At 43.8% G+C, this 20,535-nt stretch overlaps 1 protein-coding gene across 1 annotated transcript in view; it reads right to left on the bottom strand.

Annotated features, from left to right (window-relative positions):
• Positions 1-3,047: 3,047 nt before the first annotated feature.
• The window catches only part of Cep162 (centrosomal protein 162), a 68,670-nt gene continuing 51,182 nt past the window's right edge, over positions 3,048-20,535 (bottom strand). Inside the window, exons 22-27 of the mRNA XM_006983709.4 lie at positions 18,724-18,936; positions 13,244-13,896; positions 11,593-11,734; positions 9,871-9,969; positions 5,014-5,148; positions 3,048-3,419 (exon numbers count right to left, since the gene is read on the bottom strand). Of these exons, the coding sequence (XP_006983771.1) occupies positions 3,210-3,419; positions 5,014-5,148; positions 9,871-9,969; positions 11,593-11,734; positions 13,244-13,896; positions 18,724-18,936 (1,452 nt within the window). The 3' untranslated portion in view covers positions 3,048-3,209. The remainder of the gene's footprint in view (positions 3,420-5,013; positions 5,149-9,870; positions 9,970-11,592; positions 11,735-13,243; positions 13,897-18,723; positions 18,937-20,535) is intronic.

The raw sequence follows: 20,535 nt of genomic DNA, 5'->3' as shown, positions 1-20,535 counted from the left end.
ACACCACTACACTTTGAGCCATTGGGTAGTGATCCAGGCCCTCCTGAAGCTATCCTGTGTTTCTGTCTGTCTTCTAGTCTTCCAGGCCTCTTTCTTTTTTCTTTTTTTTTTTTTTTTTGGTTTTTCGAGACAGGGTTTCTCTGTGTAGCTTTGCGCCTTTCCTGGAGCTCACTTGGTAGCCCAGGCTGGCCTCGAACTCACAGAGATCCGCCTGCCTCTGCCTCCCGAGTGCTGGGATTAAAGGCGTGCGCCACCAACGCCCGGCCCCAGGCCTCTTTCTAAGTAATCTTTTCTTATCCCTCTCTCATAAGAACCCTTCCAGAGGTGGGAGCTGGCCTCCCACAACCCTTGCAGCATATAAATACATTTGACAATTACATGGTAACATTTCTATCCCTAAACATCTCCAATTTTCTATCAGCTGTTTTTGATCCATGTTTCAGCCAAACAAACTGTTAGAAGCCCTTTCTAACTTCTTGAAATGCAAAATTTAGTTTTGAGATAGGATCTCATCTATTTCAGTGCTGGGATTTGAAGCCAGGTCTTTGTGCATGCTAGATAATCACTCTGTTGATGGAGCTACATCCCCAATCTTATGAGTTCTTTATTCAGAATCTCTGCTTTTGTGGATGCATATCAGTATGTTTAGTCTGATCCAACTTAATGTTCCTTCATATGCATTTTTCCATTAATCCCTTGGACTCTACTTGTATAAATTAGAAAAACCACACCTCCTTGTGGGTTACAGTTCATATCTCACCTTTGGGAGCTTATTGGGACTTAAGTCCACTTACAGGTATAGAAGCAGCCAGGGTTGGTGGCTTTCTGCCTCAAGGTAAACCAGCATTATCTTGCTTGGCACCTGCCTTAGGATAGGCCATTGATGTTTGAGTCAATGCAAGGTTAATTCCCTCTTGTGGTGAAAAGCTGCTATTGCCTACTTCTGAATAGAGTTCATCAGGCTGGGGATGTATAGTTCAGAGCCCTGGATTCAAATCCCAGCACTGAACTAGATGGGATCCTGTCTGAAAACTAGAACACCGGCACTATCAGAAAGAAAAGCTCTCATTGAAGCCCACTTGGGTGATACACACACTTGTAGCCCTAGCACTGAGGCGACCAAGGCAGGAGGATTCAAGTTGGACTTAACCCTGGGCCACACAGCAAGACTGTCTCAAAACTAAAAAGGGCGCTTGCCTGGCATCTATGGCACTCTGGGTCGGATTCCCTGTACGGTCAAAAAGGAAGAAAATCACACTGGAATTTAGCAGCTCCACATCCGGAGCTCTGTCAGAGCCTTCATACCATGTCACCCCAAACTGTAGGGCCATAGCCTCTATCCTACTGCCACTAAAAATTGGGTTCTATGCTCTTCACCACTCTCTCATTCTTAAGCCATCTTAGCCTCTAAGCACATTTGCACCAGTAAAGCCAGGATGCCTCCCCCTCTGTTTCCAAGACGAAGCTCAACAAGAGAACTAGACTCTTAGGGACCATGCAGTAGTAAACAGGGCCCTCTGAACACCATTACTTCATGAAGAGCCACTGTGTGTTAAGCATGCCACCCTCTCCTGTGCATTCTCTAGACCACTGCAGCAGCCCACCTTTAGGAGACAAGGATGTTCAGATTGGATGGACCAGTAGGACTGCAACAGCTCCAGGATATGCCAAGCCCCATTCCTCAAGGCAAAATGGCCGTGAAGGGCATCCATGTACAGACAGAAATAATGTATTTGGACTTGGCTTACTAGTCAACACCAACCTTTTCTGCAAGTTTTTCTTGTGTTTTAGAACCAGCTTTATACTTTGAATGGCTCTTATATAGAATCAGTCAAAAGGAAAGGGTGGGGTGGGAAGCTGTATATTCATAGGCATGTATACTGATAAACACACAACACCTAAATAATAAAATAAATTATTTGTATTATAACTTTGAAATGTTGTACAAGAAAAAATTGAAAATGATATGCTTTTTTACTCCCCTCTCAGAAAAAAAACACACTACAGAATGTTGGCATTAAGACGGTAATTACACTTGTATTTAACGGGTTCTACACACACACACACACACACACCCTTCACAGCCTTTGCTCATGACTTCACTAGACTTGCTCACCTGTCCCTTATGAAATGTTCTACTTTGCAAGTATTACCTCAGAATTGCATTTACTGGCACATGCAGCTGGAATGTAGTCCAAATCGAAATGTGTTATTAATGTAAAATATATTCTAAAGATTTAGCTCACAGTTTCTTGTGACTAAAAATTAAAATGTACTATGTAGCTCTTATGCTCCCCAGGGCTACTAAGAGCAACCAGGTGTTCTGGATGATTAGGAGCACCCAGGACAGACACCAAGCATGTCTTCATGAACAGCATGCTCTCCAGCAAGGGGCTGTAAGGCAGACTGGGAGAGACCCTTGAAGGCAAACTGGCTGCAGCTTTGGTCTACCATCATCTCACACGTTTCCGATCCGCTTTTAAAAAAATGGGATTGTAAGGTAAGCTAGAGCTATTTTATTTTTTCTAATGTACATAGTATTTCTTTTTCAACAGAAAAGGTAAAACTTCTTATATTGTTTATAATTTTAGAGCTGCCAAAAATTAGGACTGCCATTTACTAGACCTGGCCTAGGAATGGATACATCAAACTGTGCCATTAGCTGTCAATTTATATCAGGTCCAAAAACCCAAGCGAACTTGCTGCTGTTTCCCTGTACAGAAGTTACGGCTGTCATTTAAATTACTGAGCTCTCCATGGCTCAGCGGGCAGTTGATGAGACTGTCCCCGCGTGCAGCTCACTTTCCTCCACCCATTTCACGAGAAAGAGCCGCTCTCCTGTCCTACGGATAATGAAAAGCACACCTTTAATCTATGGAATGTGGCTGAGGACAAGCCCCGCTCTCCCTCCGCTGTGGCCTGGGAGCGAGCCCTTCGGCAATAAACCTTGCCAGTTGTGGTCTTCCCACATGATGGGACCTGCTCGTGGAGTCATCTCCAATGTGATTAGTTAACCGTTTCCAGTAAACCACACCGTGACTGACAAATGTTCTTTCCCTTGTCGGTTCGGGGCAGTTTATTCTGACTAGCATTGCTGCTCTGGCCGTCACACACGCCTGTCTAGCGGAGCCTCGTTTTTTCAAAAGCTGCCCCGACAGTGGCTCATTTTCATCCGTCTTCCCATGGGGTCACTCGGATCCCAGCTGCGACTAAAACTCGGCCGTGTTTACTTCATCCCCCAGAGGGACGACGGGCACAACCACGCCCTGCCGGTGCAGCTCCCGCAGAACGTCCAGCATGGAGTCGAGCTCCGTGCGGAACTTGTCCAGCTCCCGGTTCTTCAACTGGGCCAGCCTCTTCCACTTCTCGACCTCCCTGTTTTGCTCACTCTCCACTACTTGCCGTGTTTGCTGTATTATCTGAAAACACGAACATTTCACAGTATTATTCCAATTCATAGTGGAAACGAGGAACACGGACAGTTTTAAAGAACGGGACAGGTACACTGAAGGTACACCCAGGGCTTCTTGGGGGGAACTCAGATCAACCTTAGTAAAGGTTAATTTTTTTTGTTGTCTTCAAAGGTTTATGTAAATTTCTCACTATCTTTTATGGATTGAATGTCTCATCACCCCCCAAAACCACATGCTGTAGCTCTGATCCTTGGTGTGGCTGTATTGGATTGAGGAAATAAGGTTAAATCGGGTTGTACTGATGGGGCCCTGAGCTGATAGGATTAGTGTCCTCATAAGAAGAGACACACATCGAAGGGCTTTCTTGCCTCAAGTAGAGGTCACTCAAGAATGCAGCTTGCAAACCAGGAAGGCAGCCTCATTAGAAAACAAATCAGCCAGGCTTTACAACAGTCTAATCCAGGAGACTTCAGTCATGGCAGCTGGAGTCGGCCAACCGCTGTAGGGTAAAGCTGAGCATGGGCATCAAGGCCGAAAACATCACATTCTCTGTCGGTGAATGCAGTAAGCCTGCCCCAGTGCTAGGTACGTAATGAATCCATGACCATCTTCCAACCAAAATTCTATAGACATGTGAAGTGATTGAATATGAAAAATTGTTCCCAGGGTAATAAATGTAAAACTTATTAGGTACCCATCAGTGCTTTAAGTTTTCTCTCTCAAAATATAAGGCAAGTCAATATTAAAGTATCTGAGGCTTTAAGTCGTACTTTTTCTGCAAAGCTATACTTTTAAGGAATTAAAAAGACAACGAAGGGGGTGGGGTTGCTGGAGAGGTGACTCAGTGGTTAAGAACAGTGTCTGCTCTTCAAGGGGTCCTGAGTTCAATGCCCAGCACCCACATGGCAGCTCACGATCATCTAGAACTGTAGTCCCGTGGGGTCTGATGTCTTTTCTGGGGTGCAGACACACATGCAGACATACAACACAAATAAGCGATAATGGGAACGCTTGAAGCGTTTGGTAGAAGTGCAAAAGTCACAGCAAGGGAAGGGGCTTAGTAAAGCGCGCAGTAACGCACACACCCCTGCCTGTTCACCTGCAGGCTGCACACACCCCTGCTTTTTCACCTGCAGGCTGCACACACCCCTGCTTTTTCACCTGCTGGCTGCACACACCCCTGCTTTTCACCTGCAGGCTGCACACACCCCTGCTTTTTCACCTGCTGGCTGCACACACCCCTGCTTTTTCACCTGCTGGCTGCACACACCCCTGCTTTTTTTCCCCTGCAGGCTGTACACACCCCTGCTTTTCTTACCTGCTGGCTGCACACACCCCTGCTTTTCTTACCTGCTGGCTGCACACACCCCTGCTTTTTCACCTGCTGGCTGCACACACCCCTGCTTTTTTTACCTGCTGGCTGCACACACCCCTGCTTTTTTTACCTGCTGGCTGCACACACCCCTGCTTTTTTTACCTGCTGGCTGCACACACCCCTGCCTTTTCACCTGCTGTCTGCACACACCCCTGCTTTTCACCTGCTGGCTGCACACACCCCTGCCTTTTCACCTGCTGGCTGCACACACCCCTGCCTTTTCACCTGTTGGAGTTCCTGTTCCCTCTGCTTATGCCTCATCTCCATCTGCTTGATCTTCCTCTCTAAGCCCATGAAGTGTTTCATCTCTGGTGTGTGGTTTTCTTTGGCTTCTTTCAATTCTTCCAAGAGTTTTGTAATCTGCAATTGAAGTAGGAATGGAAACGTCACAATCACAAGGAAACCATTGTTCTCAAAGAGATAATCTTGAAAATCAAGAATATTTGTAATAAAATTTCTCAAGTGGCACCTTGGATTCATCTAGAAATTAATAGCTGCCACTCTCACGTCCAAAAAATAAAGTGTCATTCTATCTGAGCTGACCCACATTCTGATTGGTTCCAGATGTCTGGACTACCTTCTCCCATGACTGTTAACGGGGTACAAATGAGCTGGGCGCTTTCTTCGGCTTCCAGGTGTTAGTGACTGTTTTTAGGATCAGGAGTCCAGCTCAGTCATGCAGCACTGCAGTGTTCAGTGATAGGAAGAACTCAGTTTTTATTTGTAAGTCTCTGATGGCCCCTACACTTTTTTTTCTTTCTTTCTTTCTTTATTTTTTCCGACACAGGGTTTCTCTGTGTAGTTTTGGTGCCTGTTCTGGATCTCATTCTGTAGACCAGGCTGGCCTCGAACTCACAGAGATCCGCCTGGCTCTGCCTCCTGAGTTCTGGGATCATATACACAATGGATGGTCAAACATTTCAATTTCTGGAAACTTATTTTTGCAAGTGAGTCCTGAAGAATGAGTCAGTTTTCATGTATACAATGTATAGTGTAGCTCTGGGCTACATCACCAGCTCCTCATAAACTTTTCATGGCTGGAAAATGATTCTGTCATTCTAAGTCACTGCTGTCTTGTGCAACACCTGTAGCGCATTCCCGGTCTTTTGGAGCCAACGAGTCAATGAGAATTCTAACACCGCCAAGGATCTGTAGGGTGGGGAGGACCAAGGGGTGGGTGGCAGGACTCCTAAGGCAGATGCCACTGGCTTGAGTCTTCAAGGAGAACTTTTAACGGACAAACCTCAGTGAGTTAGTGCTAAGAACTTTCTAGATACCAGCCTCAGCTTATTACACTTGTTTACTGTGTGATTCCACAGAATGTAAGGGCCACAAGAGCTGGATTTTCCTGACTACTTTGTCCTTAGTATTTCTAGAACCTAGATTTTTCTGCTACTGATGGGTCCATTGTTAGCATTTCTTCCTGTATGCTGGCTGGTCACAATGGTAAAGTTATTTCATTTTCTTGGTATAAATTTGACCTTTATAATGGGAAAAACAGTACCCACTCCTTGGTTATGATTAGAATCAAATAAACTAATCCATGTACTTAGCACTGTCCATTCAGACCAAATAATATATACTTGTTTCTACTATTGTCAATCTTGTTAAATAAATGGTGTAAGAAATAGCTAATGGAGCTATACACTGACAGAAAAATCTATTTCAATATATTCTCAGGTGAAAAAAGACTTTTAAACCTTTAAAAGTCATGCACATAGACACACACAAAGGACTGCACCTCCACACTGTTTGCACCCCTGTGTGGACAGAAAAAGGTGTAGCAAAATATATTTTGGGGCAGTGGGGCTACAGCTGATTTTATAGCTTCTAATTTCTAACATCTAATATTAATATAAAATAATATAGTATAACTCCATGCTCAGCAGGTATAAAATAGTATCAATAGAAGCCTCAGTTATCTTAATTGTTAATAGTTATTTTAATACAGTAAGTGGGTGTTTTGTCCAGATCCTGTCACTGAAGGTGGAGTCACAAATGGTTGTGTGCCACCATGTGGGTGCTGGGATTTGAACTCAGGTCTGGAAGAGCAGCCAGTGCTCTTAAGTAAAGAGCCGTCCCTCCAGTCCCTGTATGCTGATTTCTGGGTCCTGCGATTTTTCTGAATTTGTTTAAAATCACTTAACAGTTTTTTTAAAATGGAGAATGTAGGGCTTTCAATACACAATGCCATATCATTTGCGAACAGAGATCATCTGCCTCTTCCTTTTCAAGCTGGATGCCTTCAGTTTCTTTTGCCAAGATTATATTACTAAGTAACAGCGGTGACAGTGGCTGTCCTTTTGTTGCTGTTCCAGACTTTAGAGGAAAACTTTCATCCTAGGGGTGTTTGACCATGCTTACTGTTTTGTATCAAGCCTAACCATTCTTGCATCTCTGGCCGGAGCTTCAGCTGATCATTGCGTCTGAGCACTGCAGTGTCTGAGCACTGTGATCACCGTGTCTGAGCACTGCAGTGTCTGAGCACTGTGATCACCATATGTGTGAGCACTGCAGTGTCTAAGCACGGCAATCAGTGTCTGAGCACTGCAGTGTCTGAGCACTGTGATCACTGTGTCTGAGCACTGCAGTATCTGAGCACTGCGATCAGTGTATGAGCACTGCAGTGTCTGAGCACTGTGATCACTGTGTCTGAGCACTGCAGTGTCCGAGCACTGCGATCACAGTGTATGAGCACTGCAGTGTCTGAGCACTGCGATCACAGTGTCTGAGCACTGCAGTGTCTGAGCACTGTGATCACAGTGTGAGCACTGCAGTTTCTGAGCACTGTGATCACATTGTATGAGCACTGCAGTGTCTGAGCACTGTGATCAGTGTATGAGCACTGCAGTGTCTGAGCACTGTGATCACCGTGTATGAGCACTGCAGTGTCTGAGCACTGCAGTGTCTGAGCACTGTGATCACCGTGTCTGAGCACTGCAGTGTCTGAGCACTGTGATCACCGTGTATGAGCACTGCAGTGTCTGAGCACTGTGATCACCGTGTATGAGCACTGCAGTGTCTGAGCACTGCGATCACAGTGTCTGAGCACTGCAGTGTCTGAGCACTGTGATCACCGTGTCTGAGCACTGTGATGTGCTCTTGAATTCAGCTGCCAGCATTTCCTTGACAGTTTCTGCATCTACACTCAGTGCAGACACAGGCCTGCAGTTCCCATATTGTGTCGTGTGGTTTGGGTATCACAGTAATGGCTTCACAACAAGGCTGGCAGAGTTCTCTTCACTTCAGTTTCTTGGATTATTTGAAAAGGAACTGGAAGAATTTTTAAAATAAACCTTTTGTAGAAACCTGGGTCACTGGGTTCTCGGTTTTAGGCAGCAGACTAAATTACTGTCCCGCCTGTATTACTCTTTGTTGTTCTTCTTACATTCCATACTTCTTGACTCGCTTTTGGTGTGTTTGCATGTGGGATCTTATCCATTTCTTTTGGGCCTACCAGTTTCATATAATGATGCACAGCCACTTCCTTATGGTCCTTTAGAACTGGGTCAGATCAGTAAGATCTCTCCCTTTTGGTCTTTGATTTTTTTTCTTGTCAAGTCTAATGAAAGGTTTGTCAGTTTTGTGTTCTGTCAAAAAGCACTTTAGGAATCTTTCGTCTTGGTTCTGCACGCTTTCTCTCTGACGTGAACATTTGCCCTAGACAAGCTCTCAGTGCTCTTGCTGCGGCTACAGAATTGCATGTTGTCCTTTCACGTCATGTTTCCAGAGCGAGTCTTCAATTTCTCTTTAACGTCTCCACTTTACAATGTGTCATCTGAGAGAAGGCTGTTCATTTTCCACATTTTACGTATTTTTGTTGACATGCAGTTTTATCTGTGGTCTAAGGCTATATAATAAGATTATAATTTTTGAAAATACTGAGACTTGACTTGTGGCCTAATGCATGACTTACCTTGGAGAATGTTCTTTCTGATGTTGGATGAAATGACTTTGCCCCATAGTGTTTCAGTTCATGTTTTCTTGCTGGTCTCCTGACTACATGACTTGTCAGCATTGGAGTCTGTCCCTTTGGCTTTATGGACTTCGGCAGTACTGTGCTGAGTACCTATACCTTTATAACTGTTGTGTCTTCTGGTAAATCACCATGCAATGACCCTTTGGCCTCTCTTTAGTTTCTGATTTAAAGATAATAAATAAAGCTGTTTTGGCCTATGGCAAGAAAGCTTACAGCCAGGTGGGAAATCTAAACAGAGATACAGAGAGAAGAAGGGCGGAGTCAGGGGAGACGCCAGCCACTGCTGAAGGAGCAACAAGATGCCTGCAGACCGGTAACGCCATGGTCAAAAGCAGACCAGTAATCCCACAGCCATGTGGCAACATAGAGATTTATAGAAATGGGTTAATTTAAGATGAAAGAGCCAGCTAGCAAGAAGCTGAAGCCATAGGCCACACAGTGTGTAATTAATATAAGCCTCTGAGTGATTATTTTATAAGTAGCTGCGGGACCATTCATCTGGACTGCTGGGCAAGCCAGAACCAGGGAAATTTCCACCTACAAGAGGGCCTGGGGTAGACCACCAAGCAGTGTCGCCTCTCTCTGCTGGCTTCGGGTCCATTAGGGGCCTTTGGCTTCTCTGTCTTTGTTGCTTGGTTGTAAGTCGCACCCAGGAATAGCTGTGCCTGCATCTCCAGGTCCAGCTGGAGTCCACCTACATTCCACAGTGACTGGAAACAATGTCTCCAGAAATACCATTTTCACCAAGTGTGCAGTAACAGGTCTTCAGCCACTGGGGAAGGAACTTTGGATTTGAGGGGGCTGCCTCTTTAGCAGTCATGCTTGGGAAGCCTGTACTATAAACAAGTTAAGCTACAAGACTTCCTAGTTAAAGATGCATGAAGGTTGATTGTATAAGTCACCTTAAAACAGACTTGGGTTTTCATATCTAGACTGATTACTTTTAGAAAGCAGACTAAGTTACTAATGATTTTTCTACACTAACAGACTTCTAGGTTATGTTAGTGTGTGGATTTGTTTGAAAAAACAATTTATACATATATTAATATAATTGAAATCCCTAAAAAAAACTTATTTAGTCCAATATTTTGGTTATTTCTTACCTGTTTCTGTAGGATTTCTTCTCGAACTTGAGAAAGTGCAAGGGATTCTTGTTTACCCTGCAGCTCATTAACTTGACCTTGGAAATGTTTTATAAGTACCTAGAGAAATAGGACAAGTAGGGTTAGTCTACTGCCACACATCCCGGAATGCGCACGACCTTGTCTGATCTTGGAAGCTGAGCAGGGTTGGGAGGATTTGGTTCATAAGGCTCCCCCTTGAATACTGTGTAGTTAATATAAGCCAGCTCAAGACTGAAGCAAGCCTTTAGAAGCAAACCTCAGTCAAGTGTAAGTTTGGAAGTGGATAGTATTATCTTCATACTTTGTGATTAAGAAGGATGTTAGATTATTAAATAAAGATAATAGTCATAATCTCTGAACTAAAAATGTCAGGTCATAATTTTAGACAAAGGATTGGAATCCATGAACAGCTTTCCATCAGACATTCTAAGAACGTGTGGAATGCCTAGCTCTCTACTCTGTGACACTACACCTTCACTGTTGTTCTAAAGAGCAGGCAGCAACTGACTTCCATGGAATTCTACTACATTTATCATCTCAGGGAAACACGTTATCTGTGTTACTGTGGTATTAAGTCAACACTGCTCTCTCTCTCACTGTCCCAGACTATCCCTGCAAATCATTTGGGTGCAATGGCAGCTGCCTCTGACACCTGGCCAGGATCTGCAGGGCTACATTGGGTGATACTTTGAAGAATACTTTAGAAAAGCATTTAAAATACTTCTTACTGCATTATGAGAACTGTCCCGACTTCCTTACATTTCATCTCCCGAGTGCTTCAACACCAACACGCACTTGTAATAGGGCATTTCTTAAAAGGTGTAACAACATTTTTACATCTGGTAATTTACAATGACTTAAAAATACTCAATAACCTGTCCCTGTTTAAATTTCTCCAATGAAGAATTTGTTTGTAATTATAATGGTGGGAAGTGGTTACAGGTGGGAGAGATGGCAGTAACTTCTTGAAGCCTCCCATTAAGCTTGTCTTATGAAAATAAAAACCTCCAGGAAGGATGAGGAGCAAAACAAACAGCCTCATTCACTACTGCTTATGTTTCCTGTTTTTAAAAAAAAGTTCTGTTTTCATCCTAATAGTACAGAAAACGGCCACAGGGCAGCTCTTTTCAGATAGTCTGAGTAGATGATGTACCTGTTAGCCTTAGCCAAGGAGGAGATGCTGATGGGTTGTCAGCATCCCCCACCACAGCTGTTGGAAGGCTGTGCTTCCCATGGGCTGGAGCTGTATGTCTCTGTTCATTTCTTTATCTCTAGTGCCTCAGTCACTGGAGCTGTTATTTGTTCCATGATGAAAGGTAACAAGAGGAAGAATGTGTGAGGACAGCCACTTGTCATTTGGGACTTGGGGTGCAGGGAGGAAGGTCAACATGCATGTTCAAGTGATAAGGTCCTACTCAGCTAGACATATACCTCAGCATACTGAGACAGCCCTATGGAGAGGAAGATCTGGGAAATGTAGGGCCGAGTCTGTAGAGACACTTATTTATAGGGTGTAACTTTAAGGTAAAATGTTAAAAATATGGTAATGGTATCTCCACTATATGTATAAAATTAAGTCAATAATTATTTTCCATTTGTATCATCAACCTGAAAAAATAAATTTTAAACATTTCCAAATTAAATCATGTTCTAGCAGTAGTCTTAAAAACACACTATTAACGTCCAAGAAGGGCCAACTACCTCTTGAGTTGTGATTTTTCGAGTCAGTTCAGCTACTTTGGAAGAGGAGTTTTCTACTGCATTCTGGCAAAGGAGTTTCTCTATTTCCCTCTGATGAGACTCTTTGAGGGACGCGATGTGTGCCGCAGTGTCGTCCTTGACCCTGTGGAACAAACACAAGATAACGTGTAGAGTGGCTCTCACACCTCTAACTCAGGGAGCCCAAACACTACTCAAGGCCTGGAAGAGAAGGCAGGAAAGGGCATTGGGATTACTACTGGCTGCCAGTGAGGTGTGTTCAACGCATGTTCTGAGCTCCTCCAGTCACTCACAGGCTAGCATCCTCTACGTTTTGTAAGAGTAATGGGTTTAGAAAAGTGACACACAGAGGTCACACCAAGGATGCAAATCTATAAACAGTCTAGCCTGAGGTCAAGTTAAGCACAAATGGAGTTTAAAATTTGAGCCTTCCACTCTCCTCCATCTGAAGCTATATTCTCCAGCACTGGAGAAACAGGTTTCAATATGGTGCTGCCATGTTGACTTAGGTGCTAACACTGCTGTCAATCAATCAATAAAATAAGCATTGTAGGTGCTACCCCCCCATGCTCATCCTGCTGAGCAAAACCAGGTAGTTGTTAGGCATAGGCATGCAAGGGCAGTGCAATCTTCTCTCTGTTCTTTGGGAGCTACAAGGCTGGGGATAACTAATGCTTCTGTAGGAGTTGTGGGTGGGAGCAGGCGATTTTCTGAGATGTGCCAAGAAGCGTTCTGTGGAAGAAGCAGAACTTCAAACAACCGAGCAAGAGGCACAAAGTAACAGGGCAAGTTAGGCGCAGAGAGGATATGAGAGTGCCTATGGGATTTGAAATGCCAAGCAGAGAAATTTGGTGTTGATATTAAAGGAAGTGGGGAGTTATTGAAGGACACAGTGACCAGATGACTATGACAGCATTTCAAGAATATATATATATATATATATTTTAAAAGCAAGATGACTGGGAGAGAAAGAAATGAAGATGGGGCGGGAAAGTATGATGGACTTTTTAGTACAGAAAGGAGGGTGGTACAGGTGGGAACATTTATAGGCAGTATCCTACAGACAACAAAGTCAGGCAGTAATGGAGGTAAGACTGACTGGCAGTTGGAAATAATAGTTAGCAATCATGGACAGGCATGGGAGCCTGCGGGGGAAGAACTCGTTTATGAGTGAAGAAGAAACTTGCCCGCCACCCCAAAGACATTGGCATGAAGGTTTCAGCTCATCAGAATCTGGTGTTTCATCAGGTAGAGAATCCTACACTGAAAATCTTCTATCTTCACATACTACTACCATGACATACACATAATATAATAAATATTATTTTTTAAGGCAAGTCACATATATCCCAAGCTGGCCTCTAACTTGCTATGTAGTCAAGAATGACTTTGGATTTCTGATTCTCCAGCTTCTACCAAGTGTTGTGCGTTAGGCACTGAACACCCTGTTTCTGTGGTGGTGGGGGATCAAACTCAGGGTTCTATGTACGCTAGGCCAGCATTCTCACAATCAATCAACTACAGTTTCTTAAAATGTTGTTATGAATGTGTTTCCAAGTCATTATAGAGAAAATATGCCTTATAATTAAAAAAGCTGTGTTCCCATGTACTGAGGGACAGTTCAACCTCTCACCTTCTCATGGAGTTTTCAAATTGGTACACTGCTGCTTCCGAGTCCATCTTCAGCTTATCTCTCTCTAAGACCAATCCCTCTAGTTCGGTTTTCAATCTGTAGTTTTCTTGTAAAACCTCTGAAACATCAGAGTCAGTAAAGGTGTGTGGGTGGTACAGTTTGGCATCTAGGGTTCCAGGGAAGGAATTTGCATTCCCTCTATGTGGGTTCAGAACTTCTTTCTTTGGCCTTTTGGCGGACGTTTCCTCCCTGCTCCTGGGGCTCTGCCTGGACAGCATCATCCTCCGCTCCTTCTGGAGCCTCTCCACGGTTTTCGAAAGGTCTTGGATCTCTCTCCCTTTGGCGGCCAGTTCCTCGTTGAGTCTCGCCAGCTTTGCTTTCGCATGCGCCTGCTCTACCTGGAATTCTATGGACTGGAGGTCCTCATCCTCCTTGCCATTCTTCTTGTGTTCTAACTCGGCATTTTGATGCTTAAGCACATCGATTTCTGCTTCCAGCTTTCTTACGGTGACCTGATGGGCTTCCTTTACCTCCCCAAGTTCTGTCTCAAGGGCCTTAAGCCTGGATGAGCTGTTGCGCTGGTTCTGTGGCGCTTCCTTCAGTCTGTGGGCAAGCAGCTGCTCCTGCTCCTCCAGCCGCTGCTCGTACTGGATCTGAGGAAAGAATTCAGGTCCTATCAAAGCTCCGTTAAACACGTCATTACTTACAGGAAGCTCTCGAGTGTCCTCTGTCCAAACACTCACATAGTCTTATGTCTTCAACTTCCTTTGAAAATCAGATGTAATGAAGGCTTATTCTCTGAAGGGTGTAACTACATCATTTAAAAACCGATTCATTGCCGGGCGGTGGTGGCGCACGCCTTTAATCCCAGCACTCGGGAGGCAGAGGCAGGCGGATCTCTGTGAGTTCGAGGCCAGCCTGGGCTACCAAGTGAGTTCCAGGAAAGGCGCAAAGCTACACAAGAGAAACCCTGTCTCGAAAAACCAAAAAAAAAAAAAAAAAAACCGATTCATATATATTAGATAACACCTGGGCCTATGCAGCCCTCAGGTGCTTAGCATTTTAAAGTAAGGTTAAGAGCAGTGCATAGCGGCACTGGCCTGCAACCCTGGAACTTGAAAAGGTAGGAGGTAGGAGGGTCAGGAGTCTAAGATCTGTTGGGGTTACAGTGAGCTCAAGGCCAGCCTGAGATACCTGAGGCCCTGTCTCAAAAAGAAAAAAATAGTTGAGGCTTACAAAAGCGATAGATAGTATTGGTACTTTATGCTGTTAACTAATTCAATTAATGTTAGCCTGTGATGCTGCTTCTCCATGCAAGCTGTCATACCCAGAGTATAAACGTGTAAAGCAACTGGAGGTACTGAAGTGTCTGAGAAATAGTACGTTTTCCATTTGTTTTGTTTTTTGAGAGAGGGTCTTGCTGGCCTTGAACCTGTGATCCATCTTCTTGCTTCTACCTCCTGAGAACAATACCTTTTCAAAACAGGGAGTGCAACAGCTTAGAATTTTTATACTGCACCTTTAGTGCAACGTGAAATATAAAGAACAATCAGTTTATTCTATTTGGAGTCAGGTACCAATGTTTGCTCATTTATGAGTATTTACCGAGCTACAACTTTATACCAGGCACCGTGCTTGGTTCTAATGACCTTCAGCTGTGATTTCCAAAAGATAGTGGTCTGGGGGAGGGAAGCAATACACAGCTGCCGAGTCTTATGACACTTGGAGCAAAGCTACACAGTACAGTGGCGGAGGCGCGCTGACTACCGGGAGACCGAGGAAGGTGCGGAGACTGCATGGAGATGTCACATTTACATTTGGTCTTGAAGACTGAGTAAACATGGGGTAAGAAGATACAGAGCTACCCAGGAGCAGAAGCGGGATATGTTGAATGTCAGTGTCTACTGAAAATCAGAAATGAAAGGAAGAAGGGCAGGAGTGGAATGGGGGTAGGGGATTGCAAGAGGAGGAAAATTAGTGTAGGTAGGTTTATATACACAGAAACAGGGTAGTAGGTTAGAGTTCATACTTGAGAGTCCCGATTTGTTCAGTGAACTGTTCACAATAATTATAATCATTTAGTTGAATGTTTGTGTGGTAGTAGGTATGTATCTAGGTACATGTGGTAAGATGACACTTGATCCTCCTAGTATTTTAATTAGTGGCTAATTGATTAAAATAGTTATGAAGTATCTAGTCTGGGTATCTGATGTGATCACACAGAAATTGTTCACGGGGTATCAACAAACATGCATGTGCATGGGGCTGGGCTGTAGTTCAGTGGGTAGAGCACCAGACTAGTACATACAAAGCCCTGTGTCTATCCCCAGAACTACCACTTAACGAGGGATGGTGGTGGTATGTGCATATGAGATGTGCAGCTGGGGCAAGAGGAGCCTGAGGGAGCTGGAGTGAACACTTCCAAAAATCAAGAAGGAACTAATCAGAGCCGGATGCAACAGGCTTGCAAAGCAGCACTAAAAGCCTTTAAAGACGGAACCCCACAGCCCTGGGGGGCGGCACTCTCACAAAGCCCCCACAGCCCTGGGGGCCAGCACTCTCACAAAGCGGAACTTGTAGAAAACCTGCCTTAGCCACGACCTGTTTCATTCCTGGTCTGTTTTGGCACTTAGGTTTTGATTTACTTCTGTGCCACAGAAGAATAGAAAATCCAGGAATTAAATTCCCGGGGAAGGATGCTCTTCAGTGACCCATCCCACCTCCGAGGTGGGTGCCTCTGCCTCATCTCTTTACCCACACCCACGACTAGATGAACTTCAGTGGAAACATTTCCACAACGGCAGTGTCTTCTCCCCTTTGCTTCTGAACACACAGCAGAGGTGTTTTAATCTTTTTTTCCTGACTTATTTCCTCTGACTCTAATACTGACAGGGGTGTGTGAGGATATCTTGTGCAGAACTTTAAGTCTTAGAAGAAAGATACTGAAGAAGATAGAAAATGGAAAGATTTCCTATGCTCATGGATCAGTAGGATTAACATAATAAACATGGCTATCTTACCAAAAGCAACCTACAGATTCAATGCAATCCGCAGTAAAATCTCAACACAATTCTTTACAGACCTTGAAAGAACAATACTCAATTTCATGTGGAAAAACAAAAACCCCAGGATAGCTAAAACAATCCTGTACAATAGAAGAACTTCTGGAGGTATCACCATCCCTGACTTCAAGCTTTACTACAGAGCTATAGTAATAAAAACTACATGGTATTGCCATAAAAACAGACAGGTGGATTAATGGAATTGAACTGAAGACCCAGATGTAAAGCCACACACTCATGGACACCTGATTTTTGACAAAGAAGCCAAATTATACAATGGGAAAAATAAAGCATCTTCAACAAATGGTGCTGGTCTAATTGGATGTCAACATGTAGAAGAATGCAAATAGACCCATATCTATCACCCTGCACAAAACTCCAAGTCCAAGTGGATCAAAGACCTCAACATAAATCCACACTAAACCTAATAGAAGAGAAAGTGAGTAATAATAGCCTTGAACACACTGGCACAGGAGACCACTTCCTGAACAGAATACTGATAGCACAGGCACTAAGATTGACAATTAAGAAATGCGACCTCATGAAATTGAAAAGTTTCTGTAAGGCAAAGGATACTGTAAATATGACAAAATGGCAGCCTACAGAAGGAGAAAAGATCTTCACCAACCCCATATCTGACAGGGGGCTGATTTTCCAAATATATAAAGAACTCAAGAAACCAGACATCAACAAACCAAATAATCCAATTTTAAAATGGAGTACAGATCTAAACAGAGAATTCTCAACAGAAGAATAGCAAATGGCCGATAAATACTTAAGATGTTTAACACCCTTAGCCATCAGAGAATTGCAAATCAAAATGACTCCAAGATCCCATCTTATACCTGTCAGAATGGCTAAGATCAAAAACACAAGCTACAGCTCATGCTTGAGAGGATGTGGAGCAAGGGGAACACTCCTCCATTGCTGGTAAGAGTGCAAACTTGTACTGCCACTTTGGAAATCAGTGCGGCAGTTTCTCAGAAAACTGGGAATCAATCTACCATCCTCACTCAGGATGACTTTTTTCTAGTTTTCTAGTTCCAACCAGCTATACCACTCTTGGGCATATACCCAAAGGATGCTCAGTCATATCACAAGGACACCTGCTCAACTATATCCATGGCAACTTTATTTGTAATTAAGTTGCCATGGATATAGGAAACAACCTAGATGTCCCTCAACCAAGGAATGGATAAAGAAAATGTGGTACATTAATACAATGGAATATTACTCAGCTGTTTGAAACTAGAAAAAAGTCATCCTGAGTGAGGTAACAAACATGGCATGTACTCACTCATAAGTGGATATTAGCTGTAAAATAAAGGATAACCAGGCTACAATCCACAGACCCAGAGAGACAAGGTAACAAGGAGGGTTCATGGGGGGATGCCTGGATCTCCCTGGGGATAGGAAATGGAAGAGATTTTGTGAGTGGACTGAGGGAGGGTGGGGATGAGAACATGAGTGATTAGGTTGCGGGGAGGGGACAGAGGGAGAGAGTACTGAAAGATACTGAAAAGTGGTGGGCATTTCAGGGTCAGGTAAAAACCTAAGGCAAGGGAATCTCCTAGGAATCTACAAGGTTGACCCCAGATAAGACTCAAAGCAATAGCAGATACGCAAGCCTGAATTAGCCATCTCCTATGACCAGATTGGTGCCTAGTCCAATTGTCATCAGAGAGGCTTCATCCAGCAACTGATGGAAATAGATGCAGAGACCCACTGTCAAACATTACATGGAGTTCAGGGAAGAGGGGGAGAAAGAATTGTAGAAGGCAGAGGGGTCAAGGACACCACAAGAAAACTCACAGAATCAACTAACCTGGGCTCATAGCGGCTCACAGAGACTGAACCAATGGGAGCCTGCATGGTACTGACCTAGGCCCTCTGCATATATGTTACAGTTGTGTAGCTTGGTCCTCTCGTGGGACTCCTAACAGTGGGAACAGGAGTAGTCTCCTACTCTTTTACTGGCTTTTGGGACTCTACTCCTCATACTGGGTTACCTTGCTCACCCTTAATACAAGGGGAGGTGCTTAGTCTTACTGCAACTAGATATGCCATGTTTTGTTGATATCCATGGGAGGAGACCTGCCCCTTCCTAAACAGAACTCAAGGGGTGGATTGGGGGGTGGAGACAGGGCTGGGGGTGGCAGGGAGGGACTAGGAGGAGAAGGAAAACTGTGGCCTGGATATAAAATAAATAAAACAATTAATTAAAAAAAGGATATCTTATGCTTGATTATTCTGTCTGTAATAGAAAGGAGTTGCTGACAGAGCTCAAGAAGACACGATGGACCGAGATTTCTTTTCTGTGGAACCACACTGGTGGGCAAGGATGCTCGGAGCTGTTGGTTCAAGTGGGGGCTGGGAATGACCTGCTCCCCTGATCCATCTCCGCTACCCTGCACCTACCTTCATCTTCTGAAACTGCTGTTCCATGGTGCGGAGGCTTTTCTTGGCTTCTTCGTCTTTGCCCTCCAGGTCAGCTTCTAACTTTTTTATCCTTCTTTCCATAAACTCCACTGTATTTCTGTCTACTGAATCACCAGCGGCCGAGGCAGCCAGTATCAAAGCAGGTAAAGAGTTGGGGTACCTTCTCTTCAGAATTCCTTCCATTTCTTTAACCTATGAAAACGTGTTAAACATATGTAAGTTGACAAATATACACGAAGAAGCAGTTTAATATCTAAGCTTAGATTATGCTACACCATCCATGTCGAGAATGTTTACATCCGCCACCCTGAGTCAAAGGCACAGGAGTGTAGTCATTTCAAAAGATCGCCTTCTAACATCTAATGAACCTGTTCCACTTACAGAGATCACTGAAAGCACACCTTCATTCAGCCTTTCCGTTCTATTGGTGGTAGCCTGTCTGGAGTACAGGGCTATTGTTCTGCCTGCTGACCACTTCATGTACTGATCTGCACAGAGCAGGCGACACACTACCACAGACAAAGAACTGCCTAAGCAACCTGCCTGTCTAGGACGTCAGCCCTCCCTGCCAAGGAGACTTAACATTACCCTTTAAAAGGAAAAAAAATACACATATGGGTGTTTTGTCTGAGCACCATTACATGCACTGTCTACAGGGTCAGAAGATGGCATTGAATCAACTTGGGACTAGAGTTACAGACTGTGGTAAGCTGACACATGGGTGCTGGGAATCAAACCTGGGTCCTGTGCAATAGCAGCAAGTGCTCTGAACTGTAGAACTATCTTTCTCTCTCCTAAAATGACCTTCTTAAAGTCTTCATAAAAGACTACTTCACTCAATCTAAAAATCAAAGACATATTTAAGACTTTTCTGTAAGTGAGTGCTGTGCCCCAGTGCATGGAAACCACAGCTTGGTATTACAGGCGCCTGTACCTGCTTTAAAATGGTATAATGGCCATGACATTCTATAAACTATGCATTAAACCCAACAGTCTCTGTTTGAACACTTCCCTAGCCCATGAGCATGCAATAATACATATCTGAGACACAATGCAGCACAATGGTTAGGGTCATGTCTGGTTCCTCACAAGAGGACCTTGGTCCCCTCAATCCAAATTTCTTGCTTTATGGGTAAAACAAAGACAGCAACAATATTAACTCTCAGGATTCACACAAGGAGGATCAACTCACTTTCCTCTTGATAAGCCTTTGCAGAGTACCAGCATACAGGGAACATTGATAAATGCTGACTTTTAGTATGGAATTGGTCTAAAAAAAAAAAAAAGACTAACTTTCCTAATTGCTGGAGCTCAAAATCCTATTAGCAGACAACACAACTCATAGTAGAAATTTTAGGGCATACCATCTGCAAAGTCAGCAGAAAGCATTACTGTTTCTTTAAATGGCCTACACTCATGGTATGCTATCAACTGAGATCTATCCAGTCACATATTAGAAATGTATTTTATCAGGACAACATTCAGATCTGTTTCCTCTGGTATTAACAACCTAGTTATCTGAGTGAATTAGTAATTAGGGCAGATATACGTGCCACAAGTATTAAAAAGAGAACTAGATTAAAGTATTTTAAATTAACCAAAAAAAAAAAAAAAAAAAAAGAGCCGGGCGGTGGTGGCGCACGCCTTTAATTCCAGCACTCGGGAGGCAGAGCCAGGCGGATCTCTGTGAGTTCGAGGCCAGCCTGGGCTACCAAGTGAGTTCCAGGAAAGACGCAAAGCTACACAGAGAAACCCTGTCTCGAAAAACCAAAAAAAAAAAAAAAAAAAAAA

This window comes from Peromyscus maniculatus, chromosome 7 (genome assembly GCF_049852395.1).
Source record: "Peromyscus maniculatus bairdii isolate BWxNUB_F1_BW_parent chromosome 7, HU_Pman_BW_mat_3.1, whole genome shotgun sequence".
Lineage (NCBI taxonomy): Eukaryota > Metazoa > Chordata > Mammalia > Rodentia > Cricetidae > Peromyscus > Peromyscus maniculatus.
Note: the sequence above shows the minus strand (reverse complement) of the source record. Positions and strands in the feature narration are given on the sequence as shown.